This window comes from Pristiophorus japonicus, chromosome 1 (assembly GCF_044704955.1).
Source record: "Pristiophorus japonicus isolate sPriJap1 chromosome 1, sPriJap1.hap1, whole genome shotgun sequence".
NCBI classification, from domain to species: domain Eukaryota; kingdom Metazoa; phylum Chordata; class Chondrichthyes; family Pristiophoridae; genus Pristiophorus; species Pristiophorus japonicus.
Genome location: NC_091977.1, coordinates 491,637,162 through 491,655,493, shown reverse-complemented (window position 1 = coordinate 491,655,493; position 18,332 = coordinate 491,637,162). Strand labels below are relative to the sequence as shown.

At 46.9% G+C, this 18,332-nt stretch overlaps 1 protein-coding gene across 3 annotated transcripts in view; it reads right to left on the bottom strand.

The window, feature by feature from the left end:
• LOC139277143 (DNA topoisomerase 1-like) overlaps positions 1–18,332 on the bottom strand; it is a 198,133-nt gene that overhangs the window by 88,370 nt on the left and 91,431 nt on the right. For all 3 annotated transcript variants that reach the window (XM_070895198.1, XM_070895203.1, XM_070895213.1), the window contains one exon: positions 17,909–17,972. In XM_070895198.1, the coding sequence (XP_070751299.1) occupies positions 17,909–17,972 (64 nt within the window). The remainder of the gene's footprint in view (positions 1–17,908; positions 17,973–18,332) is intronic.

The following is an 18,332-nucleotide window of genomic DNA, read 5'->3' as shown; positions in this document are numbered from 1 at the left end:
ATTTACAGCGCAGGAGGAGGCCATTTCGGCCCATCGTGTCTGCGCTGGCTGAAAAAGAGCTGCACGGCTCTTGGTCAGCAGCCCTAAAGGTTACAAATAAACCTATGAACAATGACGGAAAGGCAAAGAGCACCCAGCCCAGCCAGTCCACCTCACACAACTGCGACACCCCCTATACTGAAACATTCTACACTCCACCACAACCGGAGCCATGTGATCTCTGGGAGAGGCAAAAACCAGATAAAAACCCAGGCCAATTTAGGGAGAAAAAAATCTGGGAAAATTCCTCTTTGACCCATCCAGGCGATCGAAACTAGTCCAGGAGATCACCCTGGCCGTATTTTATTCCCTGCAGTACTTACCATTATATCTGCACCGACCAACAAAAGGTCATCCAGTCTAATCCCAATTACCAGCTCGAGGTCCGTAACCCTGTAGGTTACAGCACTTTCAGTGCCCATCCAACCATCTCTTAAAAGTGGTGAGGGTTTCTGCATCCACCACTCCTCCAGGCAGCGAGTTCCAGATCCCCACAACCCTCTGCGTAAAGAAGCCCCCCCTCAAATCCCCTCTAAACCTTCCACCAACCACCTTAAAACTCTGCCCCCTTGTAATAGACCCCTCCACCAATGCAAATAGACCCCTACTATCCACTATATCCAGGCCCCTCAATATTTTGTACACCTCGATGAGGTCTCCTCTCAAACACTTCTGTTCCAATGAGAGCAAACCGAGCCTATCCAATCTGTCCTCATAACTAAGATTCTCCATTCCAGGCAGCATCCTAGTAAATCTCCTCTGCACCCTCTCTAGTGTAATCACATCCTTCCTATAATACGGCGACCAGAACTGCACGCAGTACTCCAAGCTGTGGCCTAACCAAAGTATTATACAATTTAAGCATAACCTCCCTGCTCTTATATTCTATGCCTCGGCCAATAAAGGCAAGCATTCCGTATGCCTTCTTAATCACCTTATCCATGGGCTTCATAGAGCTAGGTCTTGATCCAGTGGCAAGGATTAACCAAGACAACTTAAGACCTGTTCTGCTGCATGGGCCTAGTGCGCACATACCTGGAAATGAAAAGCTGGTATCAGAAAAAGTGGCCATGAAGCTGTTGCATTGTCATAAAAGCCAGCTGGTTCACCAATATCTTTCCAAAGAACATTATCCCGTCCTTACCCAGTCTGGCCTATATGTGACTCCAGTCCCATACTAATGTGGTTGATGTTTAATTGCCCTCCAAAGTGACCTAGTAAGCCACTCCATTGTATCCCTCCACCACCAGTGCAACTGTGTACCCCATCTAGAAGATGCACTGCAGCAACTTGCCAAGACTTCTTCGACAGCACTTCACAAACTCGCAATCTCTGCCACCTAGAAGGACCAAAGCAACAGGCACATGGAACCACCACCTCCAAGCTCCCCTACAAGTCACACACCATTCAGACTTGGAAATGTATCACTGTTCCTTCAACGTCACTGGGTAAGAATCCTGGAACTCCCTACCTAACAGCACTGAGAGTACCTTCATCACACGGACTGTAGTGGTTCACCACCAGCTTCTCGAGGGCAGTAAGAGATGAACAATAAATGCTGGCCTTTCCAGCGATGTAAACATCAAAGAATGAACTCATAGGGGAGGTGCTGAGCAGAATCAGGTGGTTCCCTCTATCTAAGAAGGAAGGGAATACCTGAATGGATCCTGGAAGATCAAAGCTAACCTACACCCATGTGTAACTTTCCCCAAGACCCAGATGAGTACCTTTTCAACCAGGCCCACTTTACCAAAACTGGCAAGAGTGCAATATTGCAATTTTGAGGGAAAGCTTCAGGTGCCTCATCAGTCTGGGGATGTTCTACATTTTCACCTGGCTAAGATCTCAAGTTGGGTGTGCTGTATAACTTTGTTTCAAGAAAAGCCTCCTCTCAGAGAGGCCTTTGAGGAGGAAGACAACCAAACACATCGGTGGATTAGCCAGATAAGCAGTAGCTGCCTAGAGGTTGTGAAGTTTCTGGCTGCAAGATATTCATGCCCTTCTCAATTATTACCGCTGTCCACTGCATGAGCAAGCTGTCCAATCTCCCCTTTCCACCATAATTATTTCATAAAGATGGACACTTCTCTGCATGCATCATGTTACTCATATCTCATTCATGCTACATCAAAGCCACTTCTAAATATTGACAAACTATGCCTGCAAAATATCAAAACCCATACTGTAATTGTGCCTACCGTTTCTTTTCAATGTGTTTCCTTTTAACATTAGTATAGGATGTTTGATCTTATGCTTCTCCAGATGTTACGCAAGAGATAGGAGTAGGCTTATAGAATAGAGGTGACCCTAATTTGCCAGCCAAGTCCGGAGATGAACCTATTGCTTCCGTATATGCAAGGGCAGTCGGGTCCTGTCTCCTTTCTGCCACATATGTAGGCATCGCAGAGGTATGATGGGAAGGCATCTATCAATTACTACCCTGAGAGACAATATCATTATGTAAATACATTCTTGCCATCCCACTAGTATTTGGCTTTGGATCCGTTATGTAGTTAACCCCCTGTAACCTGCATCACACCTGTCCACCAGGGGGCCTACCTGTTGGGAGTCCCAAGGGATCCGAGCATCCCTTGGGAGCACAGTATATAAGCAGGCCACCCACGAGGTACCTGCACTCTGGAACTATAATAATGGAGTTAAGGTCACACTTGCTCATTACACAGTACTCGGTCTGACCATTTATTATGAGTGTAACAATTGGCGACGAGGTAATGAACAACAGTGTGAAAATGCAAAGAACAGTCGGCATCCTGGAGAAGTTCTCAGGAGGGGGACGATTGGGAGGCCTTCGTGGAGAGACTCGGCCAATACTTCGTGGCCAACGAGCTGGAAGTTGCCGAGAACACGACCAAATAAAGGGCGATCCTCCTCACTGTCTGTGGGGCAACAACCTATGGCCTCATGATGAATCTCCTGGCCCCGGCTAAACCAACAAAGAAATCCTACGAAGAACTGTGTACGCTGGTCTGAGAGCACCAAAATCCTAAGGAAAGTTTTTTGATGGCGAGATATCGGTTCTACACGAGTCAACGATTGGAGGGCCAGGAAGTGGCGAGCTACGTCGCCGAACTAAGGCACCTTGCAGGACATTGTGAGTTTGAGGGATTCCTAGAACAAATGCTCAGAGACCTTTTTGTACTGGGCATCGGATATGACTGGAGAAACTCCGAATCTGAGTAAAGCCATAACGATAGCCCAGACATTTGTGTCTACCAGCAACAATACCAAGTAGATTTCGCAGAACAAAGTAGTTCCGGCCAGTACCATGCATAAAGTAACGTCGGTTTTGAGCAGAAATATACAGGGCAGATCGTACATGCCGGCTGCTGTGGCCCGACCTCAATTGACCCAGAGTCCACTATCAACTGTTAATGCGAGGCAGTTAACACCCTGTTGGCGCTGCGGAGGTGATCATCGGCCCCATCAATGCCGCTTTAAGCACTGTGCGCAATGGCTGCAGAAAAATGGGACACCTCCAACGAATGAGCAGGCAAGCTGCAAACCATAACGTTGCAGAGGAAGATCGATCCACAGTGGATCAGACGGAATTGGAAACTCTTATGGAGGCAGAGGTGTACAAGGTACACACGTTCACGACGAAATGCCCACCAATAATGTTGAAAGTTGAACTGAACGGTACGGTATTCCAGTGTCTGTGGAGCTGGACACGGGGACAAGTCAGGCCATAATGAGTAAAACGGCCTTCAACAGGCCGTGGGGAAAGGCGGCACACGGGCCCAAGCTCAGCCCCATTCACACCAAACTAAGGACTTACACCAAGGAACTAATCCCTGTAATTGGCAGTGCTGAAGTTAAAGTCTCCTATGATGGAGCAGTACATGAACTCCCGCTGTGGATTGTGCCAGGGGATGGCCCCACCTCGTTTGGCAGAAGCTGGCTGGGTAAAATCCACTGGGACGACATCCGAGCGCTCTCATCCGTCGACGACACCGCATGTACCCAGATTCTAAGCAAATTCCCTTTGTTATTTGAGCCAGGCATTGAAAGCTTCTCAGGGGCGAAAGTGCAGATCCATTTGGTTCCCGGTACGTGACCCATCCACCACAAGGCTCGGGCGGTACTGTACACGATGTGTGAACAAGTGGAAGTCGAGCTGGAAAGGCTGCAACGTGAAGGCATCATCACGCCGGTGGAATTCAACGAGTGGGCCAGTCCGATTGTTCCGGTATTCAAGGAGGACAGTACGGTTAGAATTTGCGGGGACTATAAAGTAACGATTAACCGTTTTTCGCTGCAGGACCAGTACCCGCTACCCAAGGCAGATGACCTATTTGCGACCCTGGCTGGAGGGAAGACGTTTACCAAGCTGGACCTGACCTCGACCTACATGACGCAGACGCTGGAGGAGTCTTCGAAAGGCCTCACCTGCATCAACACGCAAAGGTCTGTTTATCTACAACCGGTGCCCGTTCGGGATTCGGTCGGCCGCAGCGATCTTCCAGCGGAACATGGAGAGCCTGCTAAAGTTGGTTCCTTGCAAAGTGGTCTTCCAGGACGACATATTGGTTACAGGTCGGGACACCATGAAGCACCTGAAGAATCTGGAGGAGGTTCTTAGTCGGTTGGATCGTGGGGCTCAGGTTGAAATGCTCGAAATGTGTTTTCCTGGCACAGGATGTCAAATTCTTAGGAAGGAGAATCGCAGCAGACGGCATCAGACACACCGATGCCAAAACAGAGGCCATCAAGAACACGCTGCAACCTCGGAATGGGACAAAGCTGCAGTCGTTCCTGGGACTCCGTAACTACTTCGGTAATTTCCTATTTGGGTTAAGCACCCTGCTAAAACCCCTACATGCGCTACTACGCAAGGGAGATGACTGTGTATGGGGGAATTCACAAGAGGCTGCCTTTAAGAAAGCCAGAAATTTATTGTGTTCTAACAGACTGCTTATCCTGTATAATGCATGTAAACGATTGGTGTTCGCTTGCGATGCATCGTCATGCGGGGTCAGGTGTGTGTTACAACAGGCTAATGAATTGAGAATTTTGCAACCAGTTGCATATGCATCCAGGAGTTTGTCCAAGGCCGAAAGGGCCTACAGCACGGTTTAAAAAAAAAAAGAGGCTCGGGCAAGCGTTTACAGGGTTTAAAAAAAAATGCACCAGTACTTATTTGGCCTCAAGTTAGAGCTTGAAACTGACCACAAGCCGCTCATATCGCTATTCTCGGAGAGCAAAGGGATCCTTTACTGTCCCTGGTAAAAAACTGTGTCCTCCATGGGAGCTGGTCCAGCGTCCCAGCGGAGATGCAGGAAGCGATTAAGCCATTCCACAGATGCAAAGATGAGCTGTCCCTGCAGGCGGACTATCTTTTGTGGGGCAATCGCGTAATCTTGCCCAAGAAAGGCAGAGACACATTCATTTGTGAACTGCACAGCACCCACCCAGGCATCATGATGAAAGCCATAGCCAGATCCCACGTGTGGTGGCCTGGCATCGACTCAGATTTAGAGTCATGTTTGCGCCAGTGCAACACTTGCTCTCATTTGAGCAATGCACCCAGAGAGACACCGCTAAGTTTGTGTGGTCCTGGCCATTCAAACGGCAGTCGAGGATCCATGTAGACTATGCGGGCCCATTTCTAGGCAAAATGTTTTTGGTTGTTGTGGACGCTTACTCAAAATAGATTGAATGTGCCATAATGTCTGTAAGCACATCCACGACCACCACTGAAAGTCTACGGGCTATGTTTGCCACGCATGGCCCGATGTCCTAGTCAGCGACAATGGGCCATGCTTCACCAGTGCTGAGTTCAAAGAATTCATGACCCGCAACGGGATCAAACATGTCACATCTGCGCCGTTCAAGCCCACATCCAACGGCCAAGCAGAACGGGCAGTTCAGATCATCAAGCAAAGCTTGAAACGCGTGTCGGAAGGCTCCCTGCAGACCCGGCTGTCCCGAGTACTGCTCAGCTACCGTACCAGACCCCACTCACTCACCGGGATTCCCCCAGCTGAGCTGCTCATGAAAAGGGCGCTTAAAACAAAACTCTCTCTGGTCCACCCTGATCTACATGATCATGTGGAGGACAAGCGGCATCAACAAAGTGCGCACCATGACCGCGCAAACTTGTCATGGTCCCAAATGGCTCGCTGTAATGGTCACAGCCAAAGAGGGGAGTAGGGTGTTTCAGGTCAAACTGACCAATGGACAAATGCACAGAAAACACTTGGACCAAATTAAACTGCGGTTCACCAACAGCTACGTACAACCTGAAGGACACCACCAACTTTGACCTTCCAACACACACACACACACACACACACACAAATAGCAACTGACATCACAGTTGACCACGAAACAGAACATCATCCCCAGCAGATCGACAAGGGAGCGCAAAGCCCCAGATCATCTCACCTTGTAAATAAGTGTATTATTGACTTCACAGGGAGTGATGTTATGTATTTAACCCCTTGTAACCTGCATCACACCTGTCCACCAGAGGGCTCACCTGTTGGAGTCCCAAGGGATCCCAGCATCCCTTGGGAGCACAGTATATAAGCAGGCCACCCACAAGATACCTGCACTCTGGAACTATAATAAAGGAGCTACGGTCACACTTGCTCATTACACACATTACTCGGTCTGACCATTTATTATAAGTGTAACAGGATCTGTTTGGCCACTGTTTGGGAAAGGAGACATAAAGGTCATTGAAGTCCAGAGAGGGTGGTCTATAATCTGTCGAAGCAGGCAGCCCTCTCCAATATGGCACCCAAGGCCTCTGTGAAACTAAAGAATGCGCATTTGTAGGTTAGCAGACTGAAAGGGTCTTTACAGATGAACCTAATCCCGTCCTCACTCGACCTGAATACCTTTAAGCAGGGGTTACTGATGGCTGACCTGCTCTGAAGCCTATCGAAAGCCAGCTGCTAAGATGTGCATGAATACAAACCTGGCTGACTCTCCCTCAGATTTACCCAGCTTGCCCTTCATTTAGTATTCCTCTAATTCTTTACTGCAGAGCCACTGCTGATATTGAAAACTCAGCATGTGGAAGATTGTAGGTGACCTGTGTCCCACCACTTTGCAGCAATGTCAACCCAGTGAGTCAAAGTTGACCCCTTCTCAGTCCTCTTCTGAATGTTTACAGATGAAGCATCACTGGAGAATAAAATCAACAATGGAGACAACAATGATCCAGGGACACAACATGCTCAATTTTGATGGCATTCCATCAGTGCGGTACCTGAGACTCCAACATTAATTCCGACATGGTGCTCCAACTGACAGGAACAGGAAAAAGAAACAAGAATCCTGTAGATCTACTATTTGCCACACAAAAATTCGTATTACTATTTAAACATCCTTGTTCAATCTACTCCAATCCCAGTGTTCAGGTTCAATGTCTTTCTCCAATTGCTTGCTGAGCCATTTTAAAGAACATGCGCTTAGATTTCAATTGAGAATCAAAAAAATGAAAATGAAAACAAAAAAAAAAAAGATTGTAAAGGGTTTGCAAATTAGTGGAAGCAAATCAGCAGTTTTAAAAAAAATTCACACATACTGGTGTGGTAAAAAAAATCAGTGAAGTTTTTTTTAAAAAAGGTAACGCATATACTCCTGCAGGTATGACTACATCACAATAAAATAGCAACATCACAAAGTGCCTAAAGCTTAATAGTTTTAGCTCATATTGATTTTATATTTACAAAAGTTGTGAATGTTTTCAATGAACTAAGACTGTGATAGCCAGCTAAATAAATGGGCTAATAGCTCAACACACAAAGTGACCCATCACTTGAGTGATTTGCCAGCTTCAATTGTGGTGTTCTTCAATGTCATAGCCCTTTGTCCTGTAATATTCAGTACAAGAGTAACAAATTCAGGATACCCACTACATTTTGGAATAGTCAGTTAGAACATTGCGCCCTTCAGGAGCTACCATTAATGAAACATAGAAAGTAGGTACAGGAGTAGGCCATTCGGCCCTTCGAGCCTGCACCACCATTCAATATGATCATGGCTGATCATGCACTTCAGAACCCTATTCCTGCTTTCTCTCCATACCCCTTGATCCCTTTAGCAGTAAGGGCCATATCTAACTCCCTTTTGAATATATCTAACGAACTGGCCTCAAAAACTTTGTGGTAGAGAATTCCACATGCTCACCACTCTGCGTGAAGAAGTTTCTCCTAATCTTGGTCCTAAATGGCTTACCCCTTATCCTTAGACTGTGACCCCTGGGTCTGGACTTCCCCAACATCGGGAACATTTTTCCTGCACCGAACCTGTCCAATCCCGTCAGAATAATTTTATGAGATCCCCTCTCATTCTTCTAAATTCCATTGAATATAAGCGGAGTCGATCCAGTCTTTCTTCATATGTCGGTCCTGTCATCCCGGGAATCAATCTGGTGAGTCTTTGCTGCACTCCCTCAATAGAAAGTGTCCTTCCTCATATTAGGAGACCAAAACTGAACACAAAATTCCAGGTGAGGCCTCATCAAGGCCCTGTACAACTGCAGTAAGACCTCCCTGCTCCGATACTCAAATCCTCTCGCTACGAAGGCCAACATGCCACTTACCTTCTTCACCGCCTGCTCTACCTGTATGCCAACTTTCAATGATACCCAGGTCTCATTGCACCTCCCATTTTACTAATCGGTCACCATTCAGATAATAATCTGCCTTCCTGTTTTTACCTCCAAAGTGGATAACCTCACATTTATCTACATTATAATGCATCTGCCATGTATTTGCCCACTCACCTAATCTGTCCAAGTCACCCTGCGGCCTCTTAGCATCCTCCTCACAGCTCACACTGCCACCCAGCTTAGTGTCATCTGCAAACTTGGATATATTACATTCAATTCCTTCATCTAAATTATTAATGTATATTGTAAATTGCTGGGGTCCCAGCACTGAACCTTGCGGTACCCCACTAGTCACTGCCTGTCATTCTGAAAAATGACCCGATTATTCCTACTTTTTGCTTCCTGTCTGCCAACCAGTTCTCTATCAGTACATTACTCCCAATACCATGTGCTTTAATTTTGCACACTAATCTCGTGTGGGACCTTGTCAAAAGCCTTTTGAAAGTCCAAATACACCACATCCACTGGTTCCCTCTTGTCCACTCTACTAGTTACATCCTCAAAAAATTCTAGAAGATTTGTCAAACATGATTTCCCTTTCATAAATCCACTCTGACTTGGACCGATCTTGTCACTGCTTTCCAAATGCGCTTCTATTACATCTTTAATAATTGATTCCAACATTGTCCCCACCACCGATGTCAGGCTGATCGGTCTATAATTCAATTTTCTCTGTCCCTCCTTTTTAAAAAAAAGTGGGGTTACATTAGCTACCCTCCAGTCCATAGGAACTGATCCAGAGTTGATAGAATGTTGGAAAATGACCACCAATGCATCCACTATTTCCAGGGCCACTTCCTTAAGTACTCTGGGATGCAGACTGTCAGGCTCTGGAGATTTAGCAGAAATCAATCCCATCAATCTTCCCAACACAATTTGCTGACTAATAAGGATTTCCTTTAGTTTCTCTTTCTCGCTAGACCTTCGGTCCCCGAGTATTTCAGGAAGGTTATTTGTGACTTCCTCAGTGAAGACAGAACCAAAGTATTTGTTCAATTGGTCTGCCATTTCTTTGTTCCCCATTATAAATTCGCCTGGTTCTGAATGTAAGGGACCTACGTTTGTCTTCACTAATCTTTTTCTCTTCATGTATCTGTAGAAGCTTTTGCAGTCAGTTTTTATGTTCCCTGCAAGCTTACTCATATTCTATTTCCCCCCTCCTAATTAAACCCTTTGTCCTTCTCTGCTGAATTCTAAATTTCTCCCAGTCCTCAGATTTGCTGCTTTTTTTGGCCACTTTATATGCCTCTTCCTTGGATTTAACACTATCCCTAATTTCCCTTGTAAGCCACGGTTCAGCCACCTTCCCCGTTTTATTTTTACGGCAGACAGGGATGTACAATTGTTGAAGTTCATCCATTAAATGTCTGCCATTGCCTATCCACCGTCAACCCTCTAAGTATCATTCACCAGTCTATTCTAGCCAATTCATGTCTCATACCATCAAAGTTACCTTTCTTTAAGTTCAGGACTCTTAACTGTGTCACTCTCCATTTTAATGAAGAATTCTATCATATTATGATCACTCTTCCCCAAGGGGCCTCGTACAACAAGATTGCTAATGAATCCTCTCTCATTACACAACACCCAGTCTACGATGGCCAGCTCTCTAGTTGGTTCGACATATTGGTCGAGAAAACCATCCCTTATACACTCCAGGAAATCCTCCTCCACCGTATTGCTTCCAGCTTGGTTAGCGCAATCTATATATACATTAAAGTCACCCATGATAACTGCTGTACCTTTTATTGCACGCATCCCTAATTTGCTGTTTGATGCCATCCCCAACCTCACGATGACTGTTTGGTGGTCTGTACACAACTCCCACTAGTGTTTTCCGCAGCTGTACCCATACATATTCCACCTCCTCCACACTAATGTCCTTCCTTACTCTTGCGTTAATCTCCTCTTTAACCAGCAACGCTACCCAACCTCCTTTTCCTTTCAGTCCATCTTTCCTGAATATTGAGTTCCCAGCCTTGGTCACCCTGGAGCCATGTCTCTCTAATCCCAATTACATCATATCTGTTAACAGCTATCTGTGCAGTTAATTCATCCATCTTGTTACGAATGCTCCTCGCATTGAGACAGAGCCTTCAGGCTTATTTTTTTTAACACTCTTTGCCCTTTTAGAATTGTTGTAATGTGGTCCTTTCTGACTTTTGCCTTTGATTTTTCTGCCCTCCACGGCTACTTTTCTCCTTTATACCTTTTGCTTCTGACCCCATTTTACTTCCCTCTGTCTCCCCGCATATGTTCCCACCCCCCTGCCCTATTAGTTTAAATCCTCCCCAACAGCACTAGCAAACACTCACCCTAGGACATCGGTTCCAGCCCTGCCCAGGTCCAGACCGTCCGGTTTGTAATGGTCCCCACCTCCCCCAGAACCTGTTCCAATGTCCCAGGAATTTGAATCCCTGAAGCCACGTATTCATCCTAACTATTCTGCTACTCCTACCAAACATTGAGGTGGTAGGGACAGACAGACAGACAGACAGACAGACAGACAGACAGACAGACAGAGAGAAAAAATGATGTAAGGAAGGAAAAGGCAAACCATTTCTTAAGTTAGAAACATTCTGCCAAAAAGTAGAGAATCATACTGAAGGTTATTGTATGTACATGTTTTCCCCCTATTTCTCCTCTCCAGTTCAGGTAGCTTTCTAATACCTAACCCGTCACTTTTTGTCATGTAGTGACAAAGGATCAGACTGGATGGACTACTCGGCCTCAATCTAGGCAGTTGGGACACTGCAGAGGCACATCCAGCCCAGTTGATCCTGCAATGTCCTCCTTATTAACATCTCGGGGCTTGTGTCAAAAATTGGGAGATCTATCCCAAAGACTAGTCAAGCAACAGTCTGACATAGTCACACTCAGAATCATACCCATCAGCCAACGTCCCAGGCTCCATCACTATCTTTGGGTATGTCCTGTCCCACTGGCAGACAGACCAACTAGACGTGATGGAAGGTGTCATTGACAGTGCTATTAAGCAGTATTTACACCAATAACCTGTTCACTGATGCTCAGTTTTATTTCCCCAGGACCATTCAGCACCAGATCTCAGAGTCTTGGGCCAAACATGGACAAAAGAGCTGAATTCCAGAGGTGAGGCAAGAGTGACTGCCCTTAATATCAAGGGAGCATTTGACAGAGTGACACCAAGGAGCCCTAGTAAAATTGAAGTCAATGGGAATCGGGGGGAAAACTCTACACCCGACTAGAGTCTAACTAGCACAAAAGGAAGATGGGTGCAGTTGTGCTTTTTGCAGGCCAATCATCTCAGCCTCAGGACTTCGCTGCAGGAGTTCCTCTGGGCAGTGTCCTAGGCCCAACCATCTTCAGTTACTTCATCAATTAACTCCCCTCCATCATAAGGTCAGGAGTGGGGATGTTCGCTGATGATTGCCCAATGTTCAATTTCATTTGTAATTTCTCAGATAATGAAGCAGTCTGTGCCTGCATGCAGTAACACCTGATCAATATCGCGGCAATTCACGCCACGCAAGTGCCAGGTAATGACCGGTTCCAACAAGAGTGTCTAAACACCTTGCATTGACATTCAATGGCATTATCATCGTCCGATTCCCCCACCATTGTGGGGGTTATCACTGACCAGAAACTTCACAGTCAGTCACATAAATACTGTGGCTACGAGCTGGTCAGAGGCTGGGTATTCTTCAGAGAGTGACTCAGCTCCTGACTCCCCAAAAGCATTTCCACTACCTACAAGGCACAAGTCAGGAGTGGATGGAATACTCTTCACTTGCCTAGATGAATGCAGCTTCAACAACTCAAGAAGCTCAACACCATCCAGGACACAGCTTGATTGGCATCCCATCCACCACCGTAAATATTCACTCCCTCCAATATCAATGCAATATGGCTGCAGTGTGTACCATCTAGAGATGCACTGCTGCAACTCGCCAAGGTTTTTTCGACAGCACCTCCCAAACCCATGGCCTCCACCACTTAGAAGGTCAAGTGCAGCAGGCACATGCGAACACCACTTCCAAGTTACACACCATCCTGACTTGAAGTTTATCGCCGTTCCTTCATCGTCGCTGGGTCAAAATCCTGGCACTCCCTCCCCAATAGCATTGTGGGAGAACCTTCATTACACAGACTGCAGCAGTTCAAGGTGGTGGATCACCATCATCTTCTCAAGGGCAATTAGGTATAGGGAATAAATGCAGGCCTTGCCAGTGATGCCCACATCCTGTAAATTTTTTTTAAAAAGGCCTTTATATTCAGTCTTTGACAGACATTCATGCAAGTGCATTTTCTAGTATATGTCGCTGGATAGCATTCAGGACCCTGATGAAAATATGATTTAAGAAACTTGGAAATGCAGTAAACAACACGGAAGATAGTAACATACTTCAGGACATCGACATGCACAGGGCAGATTAAATTTAAAGCAGAGAAGTATGAAGTGATACATTTTGGTAGGAAAAATGAGGAGAGGCAATATGAACTAAATGGTACAATTTTAAAGCGGTGCAGGAACAGAAACAGCAAGGTTCACATACACAAATCTTTCAAGGTAGCAGGGACAAGTTGAGAAAGTTATTAAAAAGCATATAGAATCCTTGGCTTTATTAATAGAGGAAGTAAGTTCAAAAACAAGGACGTTATGCTAAATCTTTATAAAACACTGGTTGGTCCTCAGCTGGAATACTGGATTCAATACAGTGCACAACACTTTCGGAAGGATGTCAAGGCCTGAGAGAAGGCGGCGCAGAAGAGATTTACTAGAATGATACCAAGGATGAGGGGCTTCAGTTGTGTAGAGAGACTGGAGAAGCTGGGATTGTTCTCCTTAGAACAGAGAAGGTTAAGAGGAGATTTGATAGGTGTTCAGAGTAAATAAGAAAAAACTTTCCAGTGGCAAAAGGGTCAGTAACCAGGTAACTGTCATCATCATCATAGGCAGTCCCTCGGAATTGAGGAAGACTTGCTTCCACTCCCAAAGTGTGCTCTTTGATGGCTGAACAGTCCAATACGAGAGACACAGACCCTGTTACAGGTGGGACAGACATTCATCGGGGGGGGAAGGGGTGGGTGGGGCTGGTTTGCCGCACGCTCCTTCCGCTGCCTGCGTGTGACCTCTTCACGCTCTTTGCGTTGAGACTCGAAGAGCTCAACACCCTCCCGGATGCACTTTCTCCACCTTGAGCGGTCTTCGGCCAGGGTCTCCCAGGTGTCAGTGGTGATGTAACTGTCAATGGAACCAGAGTCGACGTGAGGAAACAGGAAGAACAGGTTAGCGGGATTAACTGGATAGCTCTACCAAAGAGCCAGCACAGGTACGATAGACCGAATGCCCTCAGTAATGTATGCACCTGAGAGTATGCTCACAGGTTTGTAGAGCTGTTGCATTTGAGTGGCTTAGCCAGTCACGTGACGTTCATAAGACTCAATAAAACCTCAGTCAGTTGGGGTCTAGGTTATCCAAGATGAGGCATGCAATTGAGAGCCTGGTGGATGAATTGGTAATGTGTAGTGTGATTATTAACAATGGTTTAACAAACAAACTAGTTCTTAATATGTTTCTGTGAATTCTGAAGTAAACCCATGAAGCAAATATATTACAGCCTCCTTCTGTCCTACATCATTCTATGATTCTAGGAATTGATTCCAAATCTTAGTTGGAGGACAATAAATGGTAACCCAACTGCTGCACTAGTTGGGATCAGTTAACTCAACACAGACCTAAAGCTTAGGTCACACACCAAGCGGTACCATTACCCATTAAACCCTATACTACAGGATGAAAAAACTCAAGGTTCATCTAGTTTACCTACCACCATCCTGGTAGTCACATGATACATCATAATCATAGGCAGTCCCTCAGAATTGAGGAAGACTTGCTTCCATTCCTAAAGTGAGTTCTTTGGCCCAATACGAGAGCCACAGACCCTGTTACAGGTGGGACAGACATTCGTCGAGGGAAGGGGTGGGTCGGGCTGGTTTGCCGTGCGCTCCTTCCGCTGCCTGCGCTTGACCTCTTCACGCTCTTTGCGTTGAGACTCTAAGAGCTCAACGCCATCCCGGATGCACTTTCTCCACCTAGGGCGGACTTCGGCCAGGGTCTCCCAGGTGTCAATGGTGATGTTGCACTTTACCAGGGAGGCTTTGAGGGTGTCCTTGTAACGTTTCCGCTGCCCATCTTTGGCTCGTTTGCCATGAAGGAGCTCCGCATAAAGCATTTGCCTAGGGAGTCTCATGTCTGGCATGCGAACCAAGTGGTCTGCCCAGCGAAGTTAATCGAATGTGGTCAGTGCTTTAATACTGAAGATGCTAGCCTGGACGAGGACACTGATGTTGGTGCGCCTGTCCTCCCAGGGGATTTGCAGGGTCTTGCGGAGACATCGTTGGTGCTATATCTCCAACGACTCGAGGTGCCTTCAATACATCGCCCATGCCGCTGATCCATACAGGAGGGCAGGTATTACTACAGCCCTGTAGACCATGAGCATGGTGGTAGATTTGAGGGACTGGCCTTCGAAAACTCTTTTCCTGAGACGGCCGAAGGCTGCACTGGCGGCGATGTTGAATCTCCGCATCAATGTCTGCCTTTGTTGATAGGAGGCTCCCGAGATATGGGAAATGGTCCACATTGTCAAGGGCTGCGCCGTGAATCTTGATGACTGGAGGGCTGTGCTGTGCGGCGAGGACAGGCTGGTGGAGAACCTTTGTCTTACAGATGTTAACCATAAGGCCCATGCTTTCATATGTCTCAGTGAACACATTGACTATATCCTGGAGTTCAGCCTCAATGTGCACAGATGCAGGCGTCGTTCACGTACTACAGCTCAACGACAGAAGTTGGAGTGATTAGACCTGGCCTGGAGGCGGCGTAGATTGAACAGCTTCCCACTGTAATTTAGGTCCACTCCAGCGGAAAGCTTGTTGACTGATGTGGAGCATGGCGGCGACGAAGATTGAGAAGAGGGTTGGAGTGATGACGCAGCCCTGTTTGACCCCGGTCCGGACGTGAATTGGGTCTGTAATGGATTCATTGGTAAGGATCATGGCCTGCATGTCGTCGTGGAGCAGGCATAGGATGTTGACAAATTTTTGGGGGCATCTGAAATGGAGGACGCCGCTCCATAGACCCTCACCGTTGACAGTGTCAAAGGCCTTTGTAAGATCGAAAAAGACCATTTATAAGGGCTAGCGCTGCACCCTGCAGCTGTCGCGCTGCAAAGATCATGCCCGTTGTACCCCTTAGGGGACGAAATCCGCACTGTGATTCCGGGAGGAGCTCCTCAGCCACAGGGAGAAGACGGTTGAGGAGAACTGTAGCGACAACTTTCCCAGTGGCTGATAGCAGGGAGATTCCCTTGCATTTGCCGCAGTCGGACTTGTCCCCTTTTTAAAAAATGGTCACTATCACTGCATGCTCTCCTCCCTCCAGATGAGAGAGATGAGGTCATGTATCCGCGCCAACAGCACCTCTCCACCATACTTTAATGCTTCAGCAGGGATTCCATCCGCACCTGTAGCCTTGTTATTCTTGAGCTGTTTTATGGCTTTTGCCTACCTCGTGCAACATTGGGGTTTCACAGAGGTGGTGGCGGGTCGCATGCTGCGGGATGGAGTTGAGAACACTCGAGTCAAAGGCAGAGTCTAGATTGAGGAGATCTTCAAAGTGCCCCTTCCATCAGGCCCAGACAGCCTTGGTGCCCTTGATGAGTGTTTCCTGTTCTTGGCCAGGAGTGGGTGGGGCCTTGGGAGTTTGGACTGTAGGTGGCCTTGACTGCAATGAAGAATCCTCGCATATCGTGGCTGTCGGCCAGGTTGTTGTATCTCCTGTGCTTTCTCCATCCACCAACTGTACTTTAGGTCCTGGATTTTTTGTTGGACCTGAGCCTTGAGCCGTCTGTAATGTTGTTTTGCAGCTCCAGTGTTGGGTTGTTGCTGGAGGCTCAGAAATGCTTTGTGCTTGCGATCTATAAGTTCTTGGATCTCTTAATCATTTTCATCAAACCAGTCCTGGTGTTTTCTGGTTGAGTAACCAAGTGTCACTTCACAGGCACTGGTTATGGAGGCCTGGAGGGCAGACCAAGCGCTGTGGGCATTCAGCATCTCAGGGTCATCAAGGCACGCCAGATTAGCTCTGAGGCGCTGGCTGTATAGGGCTCTCTTAGCTGGGTCTTTAAGTGCTCTGGCATTAACTTTTTTTTTTTTTTTTTACAGTACTGCTTCTGCTGTCGCCTCTGCTTTGGGACTATGTTAATGTCGATGATGGATCGGATTAGGCGGTGGTCCGTCCAGTAGTCGTCAGCTCCTGTCATGGCGCGGGTGATGCGCACATCCTTGCGATCCCTGGCTCGGACGATGACAGTCGAGCAGGTGCCAGTGTTTGGAACGAGGGTGTTCGTGATGATAATGTTGACGAATCATGGCAGTTTGCCTCTTACCCATATGGGTAATGGAAATCAGATGAATATAAAAAAAGTTTATATTGCAAATTACATCATAGGCGGTCCCTTGAACGAGGATGACTTGCTTCAATGAAGAACCCGATGTTCCAGTCCTGAACTCCAATTGAGGGGGTCGAAGATGCCTGCTTGTGGATTTAAAAAAATAAATAATGTGTGGTGACCGTTGCATATCAGCCACCACATGGGCTTGACAGAGCTTGGCCTTTATCCAGTGGCAAGGGTTAACCAGGATGACTGGAGATCTGCTCTGCTACACAGACCGAGTGCACACACATATCGCAGTGTGGGCAGGCCTGTGCTGCCCCTGGGCCTTCAGCTCTTCTGGGCTCCGTACCCTCATTCACCGTGCCTCCGCCAGAAAAACACGTTGCACCTCCGCACCAAACATTCATCGAATCTCCGCCACGATCATCCCCAAATCTCAGGCACGATCTCTCATCGCTCTTCTGCCCCGGTCACTCGTTGCAAGTCCACCACAACCTTCCCACTCATCTGTTGTACCAGGGCCCAGCCGATGTTCCTGCCCACGCTCCAAACGACGACCTGGGTCCTGATGATGTCACCCACCTTGAAGCCGTCGCACATTTGTGTCAGCTCGCGCTGGAATCTTCAGTGGCATGCTCCAGCTCTTTTTGAAGCCCCAACCTGTGGAAATGTTCTCACACAGGTTGGGATGGCCCACAATGTCCTAGGGCCCCGCGCACCAGCTCTTTTTGAAGCAAATTACAGCAGTGTGATCTTTAATGAATAGAAACCTAGAAAAGCATACCTGAGGTATTTCATCATCCACTTTGACGACTTCCAATTTTAGTTTCTTGGAATTGTACACTGACCTAAAAATAAAGCAGAAGAGGTAAATGTTTTCAAAAATAGCTAGTATCAGAAAATTTAAGCCACACTAACCGATATTTAGGATCAGCTAACTCAGTTGGCAGCATTCTTGCCTTCTGAATCAAAAGCTTGCAAGTTTGAATCCCATTCAAGGCTGACACACCAGCACTGTCGTTACACAAAGCTCTTATCTGCCTTTCAGGTGGATGTTAAGATTCCATGGCCGTATTTGAAGCAAGTTCTCAGCATTCTGGCCAATAATCCTCCCTCAGGCAACATGACAACAAAAGGATAAACTGGTCATTCATCACATTACTGCTTGTAGGATCTTACTGTTGGCAAAATGGTTGCTGAGTCATTAA